The 23110-nt window shown below is 41.4% G+C and overlaps 2 protein-coding genes across 2 annotated transcripts; one reads left to right on the forward strand and one right to left on the reverse strand.

Annotated features, from left to right (window-relative positions):
• Positions 1-8788: 8788 nt before the first annotated feature.
• On the reverse strand, positions 8789-18032 carry LOC108148435. Its single transcript, XM_041709124.1, has 2 exons — positions 17814-18032; positions 8789-8944 (listed from the first exon to the last, which is right to left on the reverse strand). The coding sequence occupies exons 1-2, from the start codon at positions 18030-18032 to the stop codon at positions 8789-8791; spliced, it is 375 nt and encodes a 124-aa protein (XP_041565058.1).
• A 1006-nt stretch (positions 18033-19038) lies between these two features.
• LOC108148991 (M-phase inducer phosphatase) lies at positions 19039-22872 on the forward strand. Its single transcript, XM_017276333.2, has 2 exons — positions 19039-19897; positions 20745-22872. Exons 1-2 carry the CDS (start codon positions 19842-19844, stop codon positions 22141-22143), a joined length of 1455 nt encoding a protein of 484 aa, XP_017131822.1. The 5' UTR covers positions 19039-19841; the 3' UTR covers positions 22144-22872.
• The last annotated feature ends 238 nt before the right edge of the window (positions 22873-23110 follow it).

Genomic DNA, 23110 nt, shown 5'->3' on the forward strand with positions numbered 1-23110 from the left:
AAAAAGGGAAAAAAATATCCACAAAAAAAGTACAATAAAGGACATTTTTTTACATGTTTTTTGTGTAATAAATGTAAACAAAAGTGCAAAGGCTGAAAGAGCTTATGACACTCAATTTAATGCAGTTTTCCGTGGATTTTTTTTTTGCAATAAATATTAATTAAGGTTTATTGCGTAGCAGGGAAATCAGTGAAATAAATTTGCCATCTGCCGTGGAAATTTCTAATTATCCCTTTTCAGACAATCCCAGATCAAACCCTCCCAAACGCCTTAAATTCAAATTGCAAAAATGGCAATTTCAAGAAACGCAATAAATTATTCGCAAAAGAATAAAACGGAAGAAAAAATCGAAAATCCCTGGCAGTGCATATTGAAAACTTCATTGAACTCTGCACGGATCGATTCGTATTCCGATCGATGGGAATCGGCACCCTCGAGACCCCATTCGCCACCCTGTTTACCTAATCTTGGGCAAGGGCTGAGAAAGCAAAGGGATCCTTGTTGAGTCCTTGCAAATTGCGAAAATGCGAGACGCACCCAAATCGCAATCCCTTTCCCAAGAGGCGAACTGTGGAGTGAGGCTCTAGCAGCACGATATTAACCGTAATGTATGTTCAATAAATATTTGGTAATTAAATAAATAGCAGCTGTGCAGCTTTGATCAATCCAGGGGTCGATTCTCGGGCAGAGGGTTGAGCAATGCCCGATAGACTGCCACAATTTCACTTTCCTCGGGTTTGTCGTTGGATTTCTTCGATGGCGATGGGAAAGTTATTTGAGGCGTAAGTGGGTCAGTTGCTAGGGTACCGCAGGATAAATAGACTTGGGGTTTATCATATTAGAATACACGAGCTGTTTTTCACGTCTTATCTTAACGAGTTGAGCCTTCAATTGCTCCATTATGTGGATCAACATGAATGTTTTTGTTAATTCCTCCCTCAAGTAAAAGTGTTATAGATTGTATATTATTTTGATCGACAGCGCTTTAATAAGACAGCTGTTGGATAAGAACATTTTTCTAAGAAAGGCTTACCAATAGTTACTGTATTGATAATGTAATAAAATATTTACTTTTAGTTGTTAGCGAAAATATTAATTAATTACAATACTTGTTTTAATACTAAATTATGTATGTGACTCGTATTTTAATGAAAAACTTTTTTTAGTATCTAAAACAATGGATTTATATATAAATGAATCTTTTTCTAAATGCTTAGAAATAATATTTGTATTGTTCTATTGACAAAATTTCTAAGGAATCAATTTCTTTTTCTTATTTTTTAGTAAATCTATATTTCCGAATGCTGCACATATGCATCACAAGCTTCGATTTATCACGTGTTCGTTGAATCCTCCCCTTTTGACATTTCCCAACTCGTATGTCTCCTGTGACTTTTCCCAATTTTTGCACAATTGCCCTACAATCGATGCTTTCTCCGCAAATCAATTGCGAAAAAAACACAAACAAAACCCCATGACACATTGCGCCGTCGAGAGGAGGAAACCTTACCTTAAACCAAACCCTACTCCTCTCACCTTGCAAGTACCCGACCCGACCTACCTTGCCTCACCTTGCCACTCCCTGAGATTCCTGAAAAAGCGAACAAAGGCAGAAGGGTAAGAAAGCCGGAAGGGTTGCGAAATGGGGTACATGGATATGGCAACGGCTAAAGACCAAAAACCGAAAAACCAAAGACGTTTGCTACAAATTTCTCTGGGAAGGGGCAGGCGAAAAAAAAAAATAAAACCAGACAGACTGTGAGGGGATTTAATTGCATTTTTTAAGCGCGCGCGCGCTTAGATTTTTGCGAATTTTCAGCTGGCTTGGGTCGAAGGACTCCCGAGGAGTTGGCAAAGGATCGTTGCAGTCAGCGATCAACGATCGACGATCGATCGGTCGATCGGTTAGAAACGCTCGAATGCACATCCCAGTGGCTGCCTAAATTGCTTTGTCATGTTAATGTTGCGAAATGTGATTTTGATTGGGATCAATAAACCCTAATGAGCCCATAGAGGAAAAGCCCGATTTGCATTTTGCACCAGCCTTGGCTTTGGCAGGAATTTTCCGTTTCGTTGGCGCTGAAAGGTGCGTGTGCCAGCTTTAGTTTAGATTTTCAAAATTTTCCCCCCCAGGGGATCCTCCATTCACATTTAAATTCATGGAAAATCATGTCGTGCTCGAATTGGCCGCAAGGCGTTTTAAGTTGCTTTCTTTTCGGGTAGCAAGTTAATTGGTTTGAAGTTTTACACACATTTCGGAATAAGATTTGCATAAGGGAGTTTTTATTTTCTCCGAACTTTGATTAGGCAAATGAGAGGCATTTCTTTGTTGCATTCAAGGTGTTGAGAAGTTGGCGGGTGGGCTTTCTTTGGATAAATAGAGAAGGCAAGCTGAAAACTTTTGTAAGAACCTGCTAATGAAGCAGGCTGCCAATTTTTCAACTGACTTGACACTTTCTCTTAATCGGAAATTCCCGCCAGAGCGACCACTTCCTCAAAGGATCACAACAAAGGAAACCCCCAGCTTGCCAAAAAAAAAAAAAAAGGAAGAAAACCCCCCGATGGAACAATGCCAAAATAATTAGCTCCTATTGATAATGCCGGAATCGAACTCCCTGGGCGTGACACGTCACAATATGTCCACACACGCCCCTCCATTGGATGCTCGGCCCCGCTGCCTGCTGGCAAATAAATCTCCAAAAGAAAGTCGGCCAACTTGGAGGAACAGGCAGAACTGCAGGGAAAAGGAGCGAATGTCTTGGCACGGGACAAACGGTCGGGGATTCCTCTAGATTATCCAAGTGACAGCCAGCCGGCATCCAGCATTGTTGCAGCTTCATCATTTTCATTTCATTTTCCTCACATTTAGCAGCCACATCCACAGCAGCTGCAGTGCCAAGGACCTCGAGCAATCAAGGATCTCGATTGTCTGGGGGGGGAAATGTTTCACTCATTTGTGTCCCAATTTGTGTGTGTGTGTGCTTGTTTTCTTGTGTTTATATCAAGCGCATTATTTTTGCATATATTTTCACACACTCGGATTCCTTGCACTTTTGATTGGGTTTTTTATGTGGCTGAGATTTTTGCATTTTGCGCGCATTTCTACACCAAAAAAAAACTGTAAGAACAAAAAGCACCACCGGCTGCGTTTGCCGTTGCTACTGATCCTTTAGGTCCTACTCCTGCTGCTGCTGCTGCTCCTGCTCCTGCTCCTGGAAAAAGCAGAAACAGGAGGCGGAGAAGCCGTCGTCACCCCATGGGCAAAACTTTTCATTATGCCATTTCTCCTTCTCCCTAGTTTCGTGAGTGCCTCACTGCCGCCCTTCGAGATATACACTGAGGAAAATTCAACTACAAAAATGTATGTCTTAAAAAGTTTTTTCAAAATATTCATCAAATGGTTAAATATTTTAAAACAGATTAAAAGAAATAGTTATTATATATAGTTATATATTCATTTGTAATTACAAGGTATTTACATTGGCCACATAATTTTCTTCGTGTACTCTAATTAATATTAGGAGTAGAATTTAAATCAAAATTCTATTCCATGAAGAAAATATTGTTAAATTTAAATTTTTGAAGTTACTCCTTTAGGATGCCAAAAATTTAAAAGACCACTAAATAAATAGGCTGGCAAGGAACTTAAAATTAATAATTGTGATTCCAAGCACCAACAAATTAAGTATACTTTTTTTCAGTGCATCCTACTTTTATGCTTCCTTCCTTACTGGCTCCTTTGCTTCCTCGCTTCGCTCGGCTGGCTGTGCTCGCTTCCTTGCGTGTGCATTTGCCACATAGCTCGCGCCAAGAAAACGCATATGCCACCTCAATCGCCCATCGGTAATCCTGCTCCTTGCACTCACACAACGCCAGTCGCAAGGACACACGGGCACACAGACAGGGCCATGCAATCGCATTTGAAATGAAGCAAAAATTTAATGAATCGTGGCAAGGGGCCAAAAGCAGGGACTCAGCAACAGCCTCAGTCCCAGTCTCAGTCTCAGGGAAAACTCTCCAAGTCAGAGCCACAAGGAGCAGCTGCTCGAAGGCAGTTCCTTGCCAGGGCGGAGGGTTCAACTTGATCCTGGCATTCGTCTTGAACTCGTACTCGTATTAGCAGCAAAGCACCACCAGTACCAGTAGCAGTACGAGTACCAGTACCAGTAACTACCAGCCACAGCACCACCACCACCACCACTTTAACCACCCGATCGATCGACTAGACTTTCCTTGGAATCCCAGGAATATTGATGAGACTGTCCAAACGGGAATCTTTGACTATGTGTGTCTTCCGAGACATAATTAGCTATTCATGGTAATCCTCACCAGGCAAAGGCTTTTTCACAACCGCAATGTAAATTCTGTTACTCTATAAACTTTTATCTGTCAAAAAATGTTAACAAGATGAAAAATATTTGAAAATGAAAGCAGAAAAGGTTTTGTATTAAGTGCTAAAATTTTGATACAGACTTTGACCTAAAAGCTCATAGCTTCAGTGCATTATTTATAAGTATGTACCATCTATATTTTTTACCAATATTTTAAATAAGCTTAATAAACATTTTTATCTGATGTTAATATTATCTCTCTGCTTTGTCGCTTCCACCCAAAACAAAACTATGCATTTTGTGGGTGAGGAAACCTACTGAAATGGTGCAGTTGTCCCAAAAATTATAGTGGGTGAGGAGTACCGGAGGGGAGAAAACAGTTGCCGACATTTATGCGTTGACTCTGCTACATAAATAAATGAAACTGCCGGCGTGACAATGACCCCAAATGTAATTAATATGCTGCTGAAAATGCAGCGGTTCCGTTAGAGCTAAGAATTCCGCGGGGAGGAGTGGGGATGGTTGTGGATCGGAAAAGTCGGGGTGGAAATGGAATGAAATTATTCCGAGCAGCGCATATGTGGGGCACTTATCTTGCAAATGTCTTAGGTTAGGGACTACAAAGCAAACAGTTCGTTGAACTTCCTTAGAGCGTGCCACATACACCCCCTATCTATGGACGATATAAAAAACAGACACAAACTTCCCAGAAATCTATTACACGTGATAAGCAATAGGGGATTAGTCATACTATGCCGAACTATATTTAGATTGTGATATCCCACGGAAGGGGAGCAGTACAAAGAAATGGTTAATATACCACAATATTTTTTTTAGGTGGGGATCTTGTAAATGTTTGAGTTGTTACATTTTTTTGCTGACGAGAAAAATGTCGCTTTTTTGTGTGACCCATTGGTAAAAAAGGAAAGACTTTGTTTTGTTTGTGGGTTCTTAGCTCTAATACTTTTTCGACATATTTTTTAGAGAAATTAAACAAATATCAAGTTGTTCAGGCAATATGGGAATTAGGAGAAAATAATACATAAAGTTATTCAGACAATTCCAAACCTATAACTTTGGTATCCCCAAGGTAATTGTACATAATTTCAGGGCTTAAGTAAGATATTTATTTATGGTTATGCTCCTTAACGGAAAATCCAACTGCAAGCTGCTTCAAGCCCCATATTTGCATAGGATAGCATTATTTTCACCTTGTGTCCATTAACTGTTTATGAAAATTGATCGGGTAATGGGGGAGCAGATCAATAATTCCAAATTAAGCACAATTATGCTAAACTAGAGTTCAATTGGCGGGGATCCAACCCCTGTGGATATTTTCGATTCCAGTTCTGCTATACAACTAGCCCCCCAATCGAACTCATTAGCCAGCAAAGCGCAGCAAGAACCCAGGAGCATTGGTAGGTCATTAAGGCATTTGCTGGGGGGATACTTGGCTGGAATTACTTTGGAGACCCCTTTTAGCTAGGGATCACTTACCGAATTTGTCGCCCTGCGATAAGGTCGCTGGCACCTAGAAAACATCAGTCCGCACATTAAAACCGCACAAAATATGGGACAGATGTTTGGTAACCGAAAGGTTGGCTTGGCTTGCGCCGAAGAAAACACAAATTGAAGGTGTCAGGCTGACTCTGACGCTAAGGAGTAGGAGTGGGATCGAAGGAGTCGTGAGGGTGAGTGGTCGGAAGAAGGAGCGGCAAAGCCGGCTGCCAGGACCTCATTATTCGCTGCATTTGCCCGATCCGCTTGGCTCGGCCGGCCGTGTTACAGTTTGGCCTCCTCCTTCAAGACGAAAACCCCGCGCACTTTGGCACGAGCTACGATCAGCTGTGGACTTCAGGGGGATGAAACGCTGCGTTCTTCCAGGTGGCGGCGTCTAGCTTCGTCCTGCCAAGGACCAGCTACACTTAACCAAAAAGAGAACCCGGTTTTCTAGGTTGTTATTTGAAAAAGGAATAAAAAAAAACTCAGTAGGATCTTCATTATGAAATGAACCTTCAATTTCCAATGTTTTTATATATCTATATATCTTTTCCTAATATTTGGCTTTACTACTGTTTTATTTTGGTATGCCGTTTTTATTAGCTAATAAACATTTATAAATTTATAAAATTGTATAAATGTATAATTAATAATAACAAAGCTCAGTTTTGAAACTAGTCTTTTTCAAGAGTTTAAGGAGGGGTTAATAATAATTTTTAAACAGAGTATAAGTACTATTTTAAAAATAGTATTTTAATAATAATAATAAAATGTTCTATGAAGTATTCTATGTTCTATAATGTATTAACTATATCATTTAAAATGTATATATATATATATTTAAAATTAAAGTCATTTTGCTTAGTAAACTGAAAGCCAACAGCGGTTTAATAAATTATTATCTTTTAATTTTTCCTCAATTTCATTAACCTATTTTAGATATTCCCCCTTTTTTCTCAGTGCACCACTACCCACCCCTGTGACGTCTTGACGACTGTCTTGAGCATTGGAAATTGTGCAAAATCGATTACAATGATTGCATTTTGGAGACGGAAGAAACCGGCGATTCGGGGATGGAAGCTGCTGCCCGTCAGAAGCAGAAGCAGAATCGGGGAATGCGAGGAATATCCAACGCACAATGGGCCGATGTGCGCCGGAAGAATAATGGCATAAACATTGGGTCCTTTTGTCCTGGCGGAAAGGGAACTGCAAGATGTGCGCCAGGAGCCCGGTGCTGCACTGATTTTCCTTGGCTGGCCATTGTGCGATGCATTGTTGATTTCTTGATTCCATTTCTTCCTCAAAAAGATTTTTGCACACACAGCCGCTCTTGGTGACATTGCGCAATGATTACCGTTGTGCGCAGCTAATGTCCTGCCAGTAATTTATATGATTTTCGGAGGGAGCAGGCTGCGCCAGAGTGTTGCCTTGCCTCGTGCCGATTATTTTTGTGGATAGACGGATAGATGGCCCGGTGTGCCCGACAATGTCCTCCGTTTCTGTGGTCATTCGCTTGCCGTTCTATTGCACAAATTTGACTATTGTCCGGCACAGCGAATGCCGAAAAGAGTGGACTCTACCCAGCTGCGATTTCAAGATTGTTTGGACGGGGCCACAGAGCTTTTGCAGCTGTCGATATTTAAAAGAGGGTGCCGATCAATGTTGATGGAAATAAGTACTTCTCAATTATATTTCTACAAATTTTGAAGGTTTTATTATTGGGGCTCACGTTGTTTCAATTTTGAATTTGAACCAAAGTGAAAAATAAAATTGGTCTTAAATATAAAAGAAAGAATCTATTCGGTTATATAAGTAATTATTCATTACTATTAAATTGTATGACCCTTACTATTAACTATATGTAAAGAATCTTTCTGGGACTGGCCTGAATGTGAAATTTGTAAATAGTAATAAGGTCTTAAAAAAAACGTTATTTAAAAATTCAGAAATATGCAATAGTTAAGCTTATAAAGTCCCTAAGTGTAACATATTTATTTAAGGGATTATCTTGTTCTCGTGATCTGTGGTCGGTGGCTTTCACAAAACTGACTATTGTCCTTAGCCTTGAGTAACATAAAGCGCAGACTGTACCCAGCTGCGACATTGAGTTTGTTTAGAAGGTGATTTTGTAGAGAGCTTTTGCAGCTGCCTCTAATTTCGTTGATGTACCGCCCTGATTTATGTCACCCATGTAATCACCGCACTGATTAAGCTGCACACGGTCGTTGACTCCGCAAGGACTCGAGTGCAGCTGCCGCCCGTAGGAGCAGCATCACCAGCGGTGGAGTGAAATGGCTCATCGAAATCAGAGCCAGGACAACAGGACAACAGGACTACGGGACTATCATCAACCGCCGCCAGCATGAGACTGCACCTGCCTGTTTACAACTTACAACGGGAACGTGCCATATCCTGGGGGTTGACAACCACCCCAAAAAAGCAGCAACACCACCACCAATTGCACACTGAACCGAAAATCTGGTGCAAAAGCCTAGAGATTCCAAACAACCAAATCTCTGATAGAAATGTCGTATGCGATCTGAAAAGTAGTATAGATATCCTTCATAAAACGTGATTTTAGTTTTTTTATGTTTTAAGAAAAAAAAACTCACTTAAAATCGGATATTGTTAGGTATTAAATTTTTAAAGAAAATTCAGAGATGTCTCTGTTCCCAAACGACATTTACAATTTGTTGAGATTTCGGAAAGGATTTTTCGTTCAGTGAACCGCCTGCCACCCTCTCGCGCAGTCTCAGCCGTTGGATTCACACGCGCATTATCCTGGCGCTGGTCCTGCGCACTGTACCAGGATAACGACAACGCCACCACCATCACCACTACCACCACCACCAGCAGTATCACTGCCACCCGTACCACCAGCACCACCATTAGCATTAGCATTGCCACCACCACCATGCAGGATCAATTAAAGGACTCGAGCCGTGCGGAAATGGCGTTCACTTGTTTTCATTTTCCAGCCCGGGGGTGAACGCTTCCCATTTCCAACGCACGTGCGCTAGGTCCTGATTTCGACTCTGAAGCTGAATCCGAATCTGAAGCTGATCCAAATCCAGTTCCTGCTGCGCCTGCGCCACACTTTCGCGCATTTTCAGCTGACAAAAGGATCTGCTGGCGCATACACACCCTCTACACATTCTGAGTTTGATATCCTGATGCCGGCCCTCTAACAATGCCACTTTAATGCAAATACAATCGCACATCCTTTCGCTCCTCGCTCACAAAAGGGACCTTATTGTGAGCGATGCATATTAACAATAATATATTTTGTCGAAAATAAATACATTTCATGCGGGACGAACAGAAGAGTACGACTTACATAGGAAAATGCAGCGTAGAACGTGCCCACCGATTTCCATGGCAATTTCGATGAAAATTGTATCCGGCACACGTGCCAAATTGAAAGGATTCTACGAAAATGCAGATCACGGTGTACGGGTTTGTTTACTTTTGTGGGCGTGAGGCGAGACGTGGCAAATTAAGTATTTAAATTGAGACATTTCAAGCGGGCAAAGTAGGAAGGAAGGAATATTTGGTAATTAAGATTCAATAATAAAATACTATTCTGTAAGGATTTAAATTTTTGATGAAAACGCATCATAATCCATTTAGAAACACATAACAAACACCCTTTATTAAAATCTAATTCTAATAAAATTAAAAAAAAATACAAGAATCAAAGGAAATGTTATCTTAACAAAAAAAAAATAATGAAATTCAAGTGCCTACAAGAAAATCTCGTTAAGAAACACTGCGATGAATATATAAAAAGAAAAGAAAATGCTGTGTAATGATTTCATGGGAGTGGCATAATGACACAATTATATTTTATTTTTGTTTCTAAATGATAATTTAATTTTCATATATTTTTTAGAGCTCAATTTTTTAGTAGCCATCTCAAGCAAGTTAAGACCCCATATATCACCTTTTAAATATGATACGCACCAGCAATCCAGCAATCAAGACACAGAACTATGCACACATGACTCTGTGCAGATTATAGATACAAAGTGAAAATATATTATATATCGGATGCCAAAGACATGCCCAAAGGCGGGTCCCAGTCCCAGACATGCAATGCAAACGAAGTTATTTTTGTAGAAATTCAAACCTGCAGTGAGTGAATTATGAGCCAGGGCTGTCAAGGCTATTTGGACTTGGACTTGGACTTGACTTGGTCTGATGCTTGGCAAGCGACACACACACGCTGGGAACTCGGCTGGGATCCGAGAACGGGCTATAGGGTATACATAGGTGTGATCGCGGGAGGAAGGGAACACCTTACGCCGAATGCACGGAACAGGTTGCAGCTCAGTTCCCTGGGATCCGAACAATAGGTAGACAAACTCACGTACCCAAAATCAGCGGTGTTGTTGTGGCTGTCTTCTCGTTTCTAACATTTTTGAAATCTGCGCAATCTGCTTTGGTATGCACAGACCGGGGGACCTGTCAATAAGGTTTCCCATCCAGCTATGCCAATTTGGGTATTTTATAGCCAAATCTGAATGGTCTTTCCTTTTTCTATATATTTCGATTTAGTAATCACTGATATTAAATACTACATTTAATAGATTGAAATTTCGTAGCTCATGAAAACTTTTACTAAAATAAATTTTCAGTATGAAAAAATTTCAAAAAATAATTTTAATCTAAGAATTTATTAAAAATTATAATGTAGAGAGATTAGCCAGAGTTTTGATTGGAAAGCTAATTAATTTATAAACTACAACAATTAATAACAAAAACTATGAACAAGTTTATACAAAACTATAAAAACCATTTTTGAATCACCTTTTTTTCAATATTTATATTCAGCTCGAATCGTCTAGTTTTTAAAATCACATCCTGACAGCACTGTGCGCATCTTCAGGTGGCTCAGGTTGCTGCTGATGATGATGATGTTTGAGTTGATCATCGGCAATGACTAGGAAATATTGCCTTTCCTAAGAAGGATTTGTGTCAGCAAACGTGACTCGAAATACCAAGTTCCGAAAGCGAGTGTGTGTATGTGTATTTGATTGCTGATCCCTTTGTGCGTGCCCATTGTTTGAATAGTTAATTATGGGCTGGATCGGCGGACACTCCTTTTGAGAAGATTGTAAGCCCTCAAAAACAAAGCAAAACCTTTTCCCGCTCTCAGTGGCAGCTCAGATTGTTTTGCCGCCACAAGCATTTTTAACCATAATTTGGGAATTATTTTTAAAAATTTTTCGAATTTTCATCTACATAGTGCGTGGGCGGGGGGCGGCCCTGGGCGTGGCTGCATTGACAACTGCTAACAATGACTTCATTTGTGTGCCAAACGGCAGGCGCTGACAAGTATTAAAAAAAAGAGAAAGAAAGATGACAAGACGAACTCCCAAATTTCTGTTTTGCAGATTAATATTGCACACATATGGCGAGGATGGTTAGGATCAGTTGATGGATCGATGGAGTGTACTTGTCGAAGAATTCATAAACGTCATGTGCCCATTGTCTGGGCCACAATGTGCTGAATGTGTGCAATTACTGATATTCCGGCAAAAGATTGCAGTCCAACAATCCATGCGATGAGCATGTGATTGCACTTGTAACGCCTTCCAATTCCGGATGGATATTCACAGTGGTAATGCTGGCGGTTTTCGTTTTGAGATATGATTGCCCACTCTGCGGATAATCCTGAGGTTCAAGGAAGGTATTTCCTCCCATATCAGTTATTGATCACTCAATATCTTCTTTTTTTCCGAAACCTCAAAATAGATACATTAGTTATTAACTGTTAAGAATCTATCTTCATAATAGGCGATTTGTAATAAGAGATACATTTTTGTAAAATTTTTCAGGTATATGGAATAACTACAATTTCATTCAATTGTTTGCCATAATTATAATCTGTATTCAGATTGTTTAAATATAGAAGAAAATTACATTATTTGTTTAAAAATGTTGACAAGACATCAGCATAGAACAAATAATTGGTATAAAGTCTAGAATCAGAGCTTTAAGAATGGTTTTGATTTTCTGGAAAATTATTTTGATTTGTTAAATTTATAGCCCCTCTCAAAATATTGATATAAATGGTGGGAAATATATCATTTCATTTTTTTTGCTTATTAAATTTAGCTCCGGTGAAAAATGACCCCTAATCGATTCGTGTACTTTTCCCATGGACTGCTTGAAAAGCAGGCCAAAATCGGAAGTGGAGAATCCCTATTGATCTCTTTTCCTTCCCAGAAGATCAACTTTCTTATGCAACCCCCTCACCGAACCCAGCACCACCACCCAACCCGAAAACCACTGGAAACTGCATAGGGACAGGAGGCAATTGCAAATTGACATGGACCATTTGCTGATGTCTTCGGGGCGATCAGGGATCTTTAAGTTTTCCGGAACTCATCCCACGGCAGCGGGGTAAAATGCACCCATGTCACATAAATAAAATTTGTATATGCGATTAAATTTGAAATTCGAATCGTAATGCATCTGAAGGTGAGGAAGGGAAAGGTGCTGTCAGTCAGTCGGAGCAAGAAAACTCAGGAACTCAGACAGTCCGTCGATCGCTGGCATCTCGAAACCCTCCCTCCGCCTGAATTTTTGGGGTGGGGAACGACGTGATAGACAAAATCTTGTCATAACTTTGATGTTGTTAGTAAAACAATGCGATTGGCCGTCCTGCTGCTGAGACTTGCTCTCCGGCATTCCTGCTTTTTTGCCTTCTTGCCCCTTCCAAGGCGAACGAGCTCGTCCTGATCCCAGGACCTCTCATATCCCAACCCATCCTAACCTATCCTGTATGGGAATGGAAATGGAAATTGTGCGAAATGGGTGCAGCTGCCTGAGGAAAATAACGCTTTCTGATTATGCAACAACCACGAGCACATCGATGTCGTCTAATGTGCTGTGTAATTCGGCCAGACATTGAAAAATCACTGGACCAGGACATGCTTAAGATGATTTTTTTGACTGATTTCCCCTCGTGTCATGGGGAATTTGTCAAAAGTCCGACTATTTCCGAGAACCACAAGAACTGCGCATTAGGCAACATAAAGATGAAGATCAAGATCAGCTTTCTAGAGTGGGTCCAGAGATGCCTGAACTTCTCCAACCCTCCCTCATCATCTTATCCCATATTCATTGTCCCAGATCTGGACAGGCCAAGAAAAAAAAAACAAAAAAGAAAACAAATCGCCGATGAAAGGGTTGGGCCAAATGTGTTGAAGAATGCGCCGCTTTCGAGTTTGTAACGCGATAAGATCGGCTCACATCAATCTAGGGAATATAATGTTATCCCTAAGAACGTTAATCAATTAATTACATGCTGTGCATACATGTAGGGATCAAGGAAAAAGGATTCGCCACCATTGAAGGGTTGCCTCTTTCCTTTTTCTTGATTAATTTCCGACAGTTCCCCAGGCCATCCGGGAAATTGGCTTGGTCCGGGAAATTAGCTTGACCACTGGTCAGTTCGTGGGCCAGTCGCGTGGCTGATATTAATATACAAATAAAATATTGACCATCATCAAAGGGGTGAGCAATATATCACACGCAGAGGGTTTATTGTTCGACCAAGGGATTTTAAAATCAAAAAATCAAGGAGTGTGCTTATTCTTGGTGTTAAAAAAACAACATTTTCAATATTTCATACATTTTTTTTAGACTTTAAAGATTTCACTATTTTTGTTTCTACAACACAGGCAATAATTAGCATAAATTATACAAATGGAACCTGATTTTAACAAAAAACACATAAAGATTGCATCACTGCTCCCTCAAGGCAATAATAATTTATTAAAATATCTTATCTTGCCGCTTGGCGACAAGGTTATTGTGGATGCTATTTTAAGAACCCCTATATAATCTGGGCCACACAGCCGAAGATTTGCGCGCCAAAAAGTCGAACCACTTGAGAAGTCATCCAAGGCTCGTAAAAAACCGAAAAAAAGGAAAGATCCCAACTGCCTGCTGTGTGGGAACCAAATCGGTCCGATTGCATGTGACAAGAACAACAGTATTTTTGCACTGACCGCCGGACAGTTTTCGGAAGACATTGGACGGACGGAAAGAAGATCAAAACTGTTTCATTGTGTGTGCCACTTGTTTTAGTTGTGTTGTTGCACACATTGTCACCCAAATTGCTATTTGGCGAAAACAAAACCGTGCGGAGTCGCAAGAAAGGAACGGCCATGTGCCGAGTCCTGAATAAATGACCATCCACTTGACCGGGACAAAGGACCGGCCGCTGCTTCTATTCAAATTATATAGAAAATTGCCAGTAAAACACAAACTAATTGTGTTTGCCAATACAGTGCGGAGCTATCGCACTATCCCAAGTCGGGAGGGGGTGTTGTGGGAAACCTTGCCAATCCAAAACAGATCACATTGGAGTTATAGACCAAAAAGGCCTGGGAAACTCAAGTGGCACTCAGCGTGTGCTCTTTGATGGGGTCTCATCGCATTGCTTTTCTTTCGCCTGGCAGCAATGTGGCAGGCAGATGAGCCCTATTCGGATTCCAATCTAATCTTTATTTTCGCATCACCCCGAACTGGCCTGGAAACCCCGATATGTGCGACAGGCATATCAAAATCGAATAGAAATGCGCACAACTCATAAACATATTTAAATAAACATAAAAGTATGGATGCTTTTGGGGATCGAAGCTTGGATACCCTTGGGCTAAAAAAAAAAAACATAAATGAAAGAAAATAAAAAGGTTGAAAATATTCCTTTTTAATTTATACTTAACAGATTGATTTATGCTTGTACCCTCTAACTCTTTTACTTGTAAGAATAATCAGAGAATAATAAAAATGTGGCTAAGAAAAAGCTATTCAAAAAGTTGTTTTTTTTTAGTATTTGACCAAATTAGATCATATAGGTTAAGATTTAGCATTCATTTACGGTTACATTTGAATACTTTTTTTTATATATGAAAGTTCAAAAATTATTATACCCCTCGAGAGGGTTAATAAGAATTCATGTGCCATATCTAAGCGTGTCAAGAACATTGTTCGCTTATTAGAGGAGCGCGAACTACGTCTGTATGTTGATCTACATATGGAACTCTCCGCATTCCCCCACTTCCCCATTTTGCCACACAATACTAACTTTTGTTGTACCTCCCGGCCGTTAAAAATATGTTTGGAGAGTGACGGAACAGAGAGTACGCACAGAGAAATAACGTTGATTAGTACTTCCTGAGGCTGCTGTATAGTTCAGATATGAGCGCCTGTACTTCCATATCATTCGACAAAGCTATAAAAAAAAGAACATTTGCATAGTGCCCTGCCAACAAACAACTGCAACACTCGGAACTTGGAGTGTCAGGGGGAAAACTTGAACTCAGTTTATCAGAAAACCAGTGTAGGGCGGGCATATCCCCAAAACCTTTAAGGAAACGTTTTTATGTTGATCATAACTTATGTTTCTTGGATACTCTTATTTGAAATTTACCAGATCTATTATTTGCCAGATTTGTCTGCAAGATGATGTTGCTCAAAGGCTGTCATTATTTTTATAGAGTTACAAAGATGATGGATCTTTAAAGGCTTTCTTTTATACAGGGCTTATGGTTATCCCATCAAATAATACTGCTATACTTCAACTATATATACAAAGCTTGAACCAAGAAATCAGAGCAACGGTCTTCCTGTTGATTACGGTAACTTCCTTTCCCACAAATCACATGATGACACAACACCCACCCATCGAGATCCCGGCTCATTCAGCACTAATGGACAATTGATTTCCTCTTTCTCAGCTTTCTTCCACATTTAAACTCTGAACCCGGCAATTGATTGTCCCGGAGAGAGCTTCATTCCACTGACAATGGACCGCAACGTGAGCATATAGTATATGGGTGTGCGTTCTCTAACATCGAAATGAATTGCTTATTTTGACATTTATTAAAGCTTTAAATAAAATTTATGCAGAGAATCAATTAGTGGGGCAAGACCACTAAAGGCGAAGTGAAAAATGAAAGAAGAACGCGACACGCAGCGGAAAGTCAAGTAACGAAATGTATCTCGAAGATACAATATTTCTCACAATCAGTTTGTAGACGAGGAAAACGAACAAAACGCGACTAAAAAAATACATAAATATAACAAAAAGGCAAAAAGACAACAAGGAGCGACAAAGACTGCAAGAAATCACGGCCAAAGGAGAAGGCAGCGAAAGATAAACAGAATACAGATCGAACTCCTCTTTCGCCCCCTCCCTTTCCCACTGAAACGAGTCCTGCACACGAACACACACCAGTACGAAAAAAGGTTTTGGCGCAAAAAAAAAAAGAAACAGGCAATTCCCTGCTCTTCACCTACTTCTTCGCCAGCGCTGCACTTCTCCACTTCTCTTTCTCCCGAGAAATCTCAGCGCAGCGCCGCGCCTCCTTCGTCCTTCCTCCTGCCCCCACCCCCTTGATTTTCTCTCCTTCCCTCTCTCTCTCTTTTTCTCAGCTCGTGTTAAGGAATTTGCGCGCGCATGTTGTGTCCTCTCCTTCTTATCCTTCCCCCTTCCCTTTCCCCTTCACTCACACTCACACAGCAGGACTAATTTCGGTCTCCCTGCTGTTCATATCCTTCGGTCCTGGACCTTAGCTGATCAGCTGATCGAACATATGAGAGAGGGGACCGCTATCCCTATCTAACTGTTTCTTCGTCCTGTGTCCATGGGTATGTGTTCTAATCAGTATCTGTGTGCGGTTCTACTCGTCTCTTCTCACCTTATGTACTAAGAGATTTCCCCTGTCCACACCTTTACCCCTGAGATTTGTTGGGTAATTGGAAGGAATTGTTGGGGCAATATCGAGGAATGCAAAAAATGTATAATTGGGCCATTTTTTTTTTAATGGTTAAGAATTTAACTACAGACTTAAGGATTTACTTAAAAGAATGAATTAATTTATCCTTTTCTTTGTGAGTAAGTACATATGTACATATGTACATATTAGCCCATTGCACGAATTAAAATGTTATTGTATTATTTGCAAACATATTATTTCTAGTAGGTTTCGACGTATATTATTTAAAAAGAATTTAAAAAAAAATTAAGATTTAAAAAAGTTACCAATACATACAACATATCTCACCTAGACGTCCAATTGTTGGGCTCCTCTTTGCGCCTTCTTCTAATTGCATTGCATTGTCTGCCACACACACACATTGGCAAACTGGGACCGCCCAGCCTTTAACCCATTCCTGCCCACCGCCCCACCCTTAACCCTTTTCGTCAGCGATTTGCGAAATGCGCGCGCGCGCGTAAAAGTATCTCAAACGCTTTTTTCGCACACTTCACAGGCTTTTTAATACACAGACGAACCGAACCGCAAAAAAAAACCGATGCTCAAAACCCACTTCTTGGAATTTCGATTTACAATTTAGCTCTTCACATTTTGTTGGTCCTGTCTTGATTTTTTTTATGTTTTGTAGGTCCCCCCGCTATTGTTGTGCTCCATTCCCATTCAAAATTGTTGCTGCAATTTCTTTCTCTGCAGCCTATTCTCATTCTTTATCAAATTTACCCACACACATATGTGGTGTGCGAGTGTGCTTTTTGCATACGTTTTTGATTTTTTCGTTTTGCCCTTTTCTTCTGCTCTCCGATTCTGGAGGCTGCCGCCGATAGCACGGTGGTATCTGAAATACAAATTATAAAACTATTATAAGGCTGGGTAAAAAGCTAGATAAGAACTGAATGGAAATATGTACATTTACTCATTGGGCACTTTCTCAATCGGTTTTAAATTGGCACTTAAAGTCGGATAAATAAGTTTGAATACCATCTGCTTCCGCTACCAAAACATAACAGTCAAAGCACGTGGCATGTATGTATGTATGTACTAAATAGAAAATAAATAAGTGTTATTTCCCAAATTGGTATTACGAAAGCACACAGTTTTCTGTCATAAAATGATTCATTATCTTACAGTGGGATCTAGTTTTTAACCAAAAATTTGAATTTTGAACCACTGTCTTCGCACCGCTTACTATGAATGAGATTGAGGTCTGAGCTTTTTCATTCCTTTTTTCCCCTATGCGCTTTTTTAACTTGTTCAAACCCACTTTATGATTTCTGCGTCCTTTTTGTTGTTTTTTGCTGCCCTCCTTGTTGGTTGTTTTCCATAAAGATGATCCCCTCGGCTCTTCCTGCAGCAGTAACAACAAAAGCTCACCAAAGGAATTCAGCGGAATGAAACCGTAGCTCATTTGGAGGTTTCGGCTAAGGTTCTCCAAAAAAATCATTCGCTTATTGCTTAGTTTGAGATAATGCGAATGATATCAGCTGGCCTTCCTTGTCAGTATTTTATTTGTTTGCTGAAGATTTTACAAAAACACACTCGGACTGCAGCCCATGGGTGTTCGTCCCCCTCACAAGCCCCTTGGATCCATCAAAATGACTCCCGCAGGGCTTCGGCGCATATGTAACTCGATTTCTGCTTTAACTTTGCCGCGATTTCGCACAAACACAAAGCTACAGACGAACTTCTTTAAGAGAGCTTTGTTTCTTTTAAGTCAAGACAATTACATACATATGTATGTATGTACATACATATATGGGTTATCAATATTTAAACGCACGTGTTATAGTCCGCCAAACTGTACAATCACAAATTTGTCCCTAGCTTAGTTCTAAGAACAATACTATTTTTATAATAACATTGCGGCGACAAAAATAAAACTCTTAGAAAAACTCACCTATGTATGTATGTATGTATGTCAGCACCCCAATTACTACATTCATCCGTTCATCTTAATTGGTCTCCCCTGTAAATGGATCCGTGGCTGGAAGCTTTGCTCATTTAACGACATTGGCGTCTACGTCTGCAGAACACAAAGGAGCCACGCCCCCAGTCCACAGCCGCCCCATCCCGCCGATGCGGCGATCATATGACTGCGGCCACTACCTGCTGATTTTTTTGCAAGGAGATGGGGAAGCATACCAGGGGGTTACGGGGGACACACCAGGAATGCGTGGATCTCACATTATTACCTGCAAACGACACAATCGATGCCGCCTTGAAATTCTGCTTAAAGATTCGCCGAGATTCTTCGGTTCCCGCTCTCTTCTTCTTCGGAGGGCTCCACTATTTCTGCACATGTGTTCGGGGCTTCGGCTCCACTTCTGGGGACTTCGGCTCCACTTCGGAAGCTAAGCGTCTGAGTATAAAAGCTCGCGCGCCAAAATCAGATGCCTCAATAGGACTGGCGACCACCAAGGCGCCTGTTTCTCCTCTGGATTCTCGGGATATTCTTTGCTTTCTTTCGCTGCGTAGCGAGGGGAAATGTAGGGGAAAGGATTTCGGGCTAGGATTCTACCTGTTGCAGAGAACGCTCCAAAAGGCAGAGATTCCGAAACCATATTATCCCGGTTTTTCTAGGTTTTCCGATTTCCCTCCTCCTTTGGCACATGGGTTTTACTCGCCGTTATGTGTTGGGTTTCGCTCCATCTCGTTCTCACTTCTATTTCTTAAGAAGGAAAATGGAATCAAAGAACCGAAAAAGGAACTAAGAACTAACTAATTTCTCTCTCGCTTCATCAGCTGTGCGCCGGCTCTCCCGCTCTCTCTGCCGCGATCCTCGGCAGGGCTGCAGTTATAAAAACCAGCTGTGGCGAGAGAGCAGGCACATTCGTTCTCAGTTCGTCGTCGAGTCAACAGCTCTTCTTGTTCTACCTTTCGGTTCCTCGTTCGGTGACCTGAGTTTGTGCGGTTCACAGTTATTAACATCATACAAACCCTCGCACAAGCACACACCAAACTAAAAAAAAAACATGCTGAAACGGACACATTAACAAAAAAAAAACATCAACATTTAAAATGCAATATTAGCCAAAAACCAAAAGGACTACCACTACCATCCAAAATTCTTAACAAACCAACTGTAAATGAGTGAAGTGTGACCAAGAAAATATTGTGTTTTAGCAATTTTTCGGCTACAACAAAAAACTCGCAAACGAAATCAAAAATCTTCAGTTTTTCGACAACCCCCCAAAACACAGAACAAAAATTCAACAAAATGCTGTGGGAAACAATTGTGGAGGAGACCAACTGCAGCATGGATTGCAATATCAGGTAATTACACCAAACCGCCCAAGGATTAGCAAAAAATTATTTTGCACCAGGAATACCAGTTAACTATACGCGATGAAAAGTGCAAGTTCAAGAACAACAGCAAAACAAAAAAACAAAAGTTGTGGCCGAACAAAAGTAAGAGTTTTTTACGCTCTTATTTTTTTTATCACGCTCGGCACGTTTACTTTTTGCCCGATTTTTTTGGCGCTCAGCTGTTGTTGTTGTTCGCTTGCCGTTTTTCATTCATTAAACCGGCTTCCGCGAGGCTCCACAAAAAAAATACAAAAGGCCCCACAAAAATGTTTTGTCCGTCAGTCAGTCATTTTTTCGTATTTTCCTTTTTTCCCCTCGTGTTCTTTGCGGTTCTTTGTGCTGTTTTTTTTTTTTAATATCGCTGCGCTTGCGTGACGTGTGACCCAAAAGTCAAGCTGAAAAGCAGATGCATCGAAAGGGAATTCCGTTTAGAGTACCGCAAATGTTAAAAATAATCAAGAAGAAGCATAGTGTTCTTCAGCGTTAAATGTGTGTATCAGCACTTTAAAATACCTAGCTAGCTTTATAATTTTCAAAATAGGACTTACAAATATAGCTCCCAAATTAAATTTCACAATTCTTGTTCAATTTCTATTCCTTCACCCATTTACAACAACCCCTCTGTATATTTTTTTTCGGTTATTCTTGTTGTTTTTACACCACCAACGCCGCCAGCACCACCACCACTTTGCCAGTATTTTTAGCTGGGTTTAATGACCCGCTCTTTCGAGAGTTTAGGGAAGCAAGAAGCAGCTCTCTTTCTCGTTTCCAAACAGTTGACTAATCCTCCCCCTCTCTTCATTTGCTCTTTCAGTAACACCAGCAGTTCCAGCAATATCAACAAAATGAGTGGATCTCGTCGTGCCCGCCGTTCCTTGGAACTGATGAGCATGGACCAGGAGGAGCTGTCGTTCTACGACGACGACTCCGCGCCTCAGGATCAACAGCGGTCGGCCAGTCCGGAACTGATGGGTCTGCTCTCGCCGGAGGGTTCACCCCAGCGCTTCCAGATCATCCGCCAGCCAAAGATCCTGCCAGCGGTTGGAGGAGCCAGCAACGATGTCGCATCGCACACACCGGCCCGCAGCTTCCGCATCTTTAACAGCCTGTCCTCCACCTGCTCCATGGAGTCCTCCATGGACGATGAGTACATGGAGCTGTTCGAGATGGAGTCGCAGAGCCAACAGAGCGCCCTGGGTTTCCCCAGTGGCCTGAACTCGCTGATCAGTGGACAGATCAAGGAGCAGCCTGCGGCCAAGTCGCCAGCGGGCCTGTCCATGCGCCGTCCATCGGTGAGGCGATGCCTCAGCATGACGGAGAGCAATACCAGCAATACCAGCACCACCACCCCACCACCAAAGACCCCAGAGACTGCCCGGGATTGCTTCAAGCGCCCGGAACCGCCAGCATCGGCCAACTGCTCGCCCATCCAGAGCAAACGCCACCGCTGCGCCGCCATTGAGAAGGAGAACTGCCCTGCACCAAGCCAAAACACCCAGGTGACCACCAGCCATCCCCCACCGCTGAGGAAGTGCATGTCTCTGAACGACGCCGAGATCATGACCGCTCTGGCCCGCTCCGAGAACCGCAACGAGCCCGAGTTGATCGGCGACTTCAGCAAAGCCTATGCCCTGCCCTTGATGGAGGGACGTCATCGGGATCTGAAGAGCATCTCCAGCCAAACAGTGGCCCGCCTGCTTAGAGGTGAATTTAACGATCAGGTGGCCAGCTACCGGATCATCGACTGCCGCTATCCCTACGAGTTTGAGGGTGGTCACATCGAGGGCGCCAAGAATCTGTACACCACCGAGCAGATCCTCGAGGAGTTCCTCACCGTCCAACAGACTGAGCTGCAGCAGCAGCAGAACAATGAGTCGGGACCGAAGCGCAACATCATCATTTTCCACTGCGAGTTCTCCTCGGAGCGTGGACCGAAAATGTCCCGCTTCCTGAGGAACTTGGATCGGGAGAGGAACACCAATGCCTACCCGGCGCTGCACTATCCCGAGATCTATCTGCTGCACAACGGCTACAAGGACTTCTTTGAGTCGCATGTGGAGCTGTGCCAGCCACATGCCTACCGCACCATGTTGGACCCCGCCTACAACGAGGCCTACCGCCACTTCCGGGCCAAGTCCAAGTCCTGGAACGGCGATGGCTTGGGCGGTGCCACCGGGCGGCTCAAGAAGTCGCGCTCCCGACTGATGCTGTAGGCCAACAGTTCGTTATCTAAATTTTGGGTGTTATCGTATTGTATATATAGACGTATAGGGGTATTTATTTCACGCTGCTTTTAAGTTGATTTTTGTTGATTTTCATTTGTTAATCCGTAGACTAAGTTTCTCGCACTCGCTGACACACCCAACACTTTCTCTCATTCATACAAAACCGACAATTTTATTTGGAATTAACGCTTTTGTTTAGTTATTATTGTTTTTTATGGATTCGGCTTTAGTTAAATTATTTAAGCACTCTAGTTCAAATTTTAAAGATAACCATCGAACAAGCAAATGAAAAATGTGCATTATAATCTAAAAACGTGAGGAACACTGTCATTTAAATTTAAGAGGCCGATCCCGAACAGACCCCTTAATCATTTGTAGATGATAAGCAGAACAAAATGGCTAAAAAAAAACACAAAAATATCAAAAACACACTCATCATCAATTACATCCACATCTATATGTTTAAGAACTATCATTTAAGAGTTGAAAGTTAAAAACTTCTGATAGGTACAATTTACGCTTATTATTTGTTTATTTTTATGTAATCCGTAACCGAACACGCACCCGAAACGCAAATGCATACAAGAAAAACAAATATTTTACCATGTAATGATTATTATTTAAGCAAAGCTTATTTTTGCATCAAAAAAGGCAATATTATTGAACAAAGACCATCAATTTTAAATTTACTTAATACACGACTTAAACGAACTGAAATCCTTGGCATTTTTATCTTCCAAAGGGTGCAAAAAGCGCAAGATTGACGGGATTTTGGGAGTCAAATTGTTTTCCCGGAATTACGACTTTGAATTTGGCGCGCAAAGCGGTCAGTTAAATTTTATGAGAGGCAGAGGGCGCTGTTTCCTGTAAAAAAAGTGAGTATAACAGAGGCGAATTCTGGCCTGACTGTTATACAAACATGTTGTCTCTTACTTTTGTTTGGTTAAAATTAGAG

This window comes from Drosophila elegans, unplaced genomic scaffold, assembly GCF_018152505.1.
Source record: "Drosophila elegans isolate 14027-0461.03 unplaced genomic scaffold, ASM1815250v1 contig_476, whole genome shotgun sequence".
NCBI lineage: Eukaryota > Metazoa > Arthropoda > Insecta > Diptera > Drosophilidae > Drosophila > Drosophila elegans.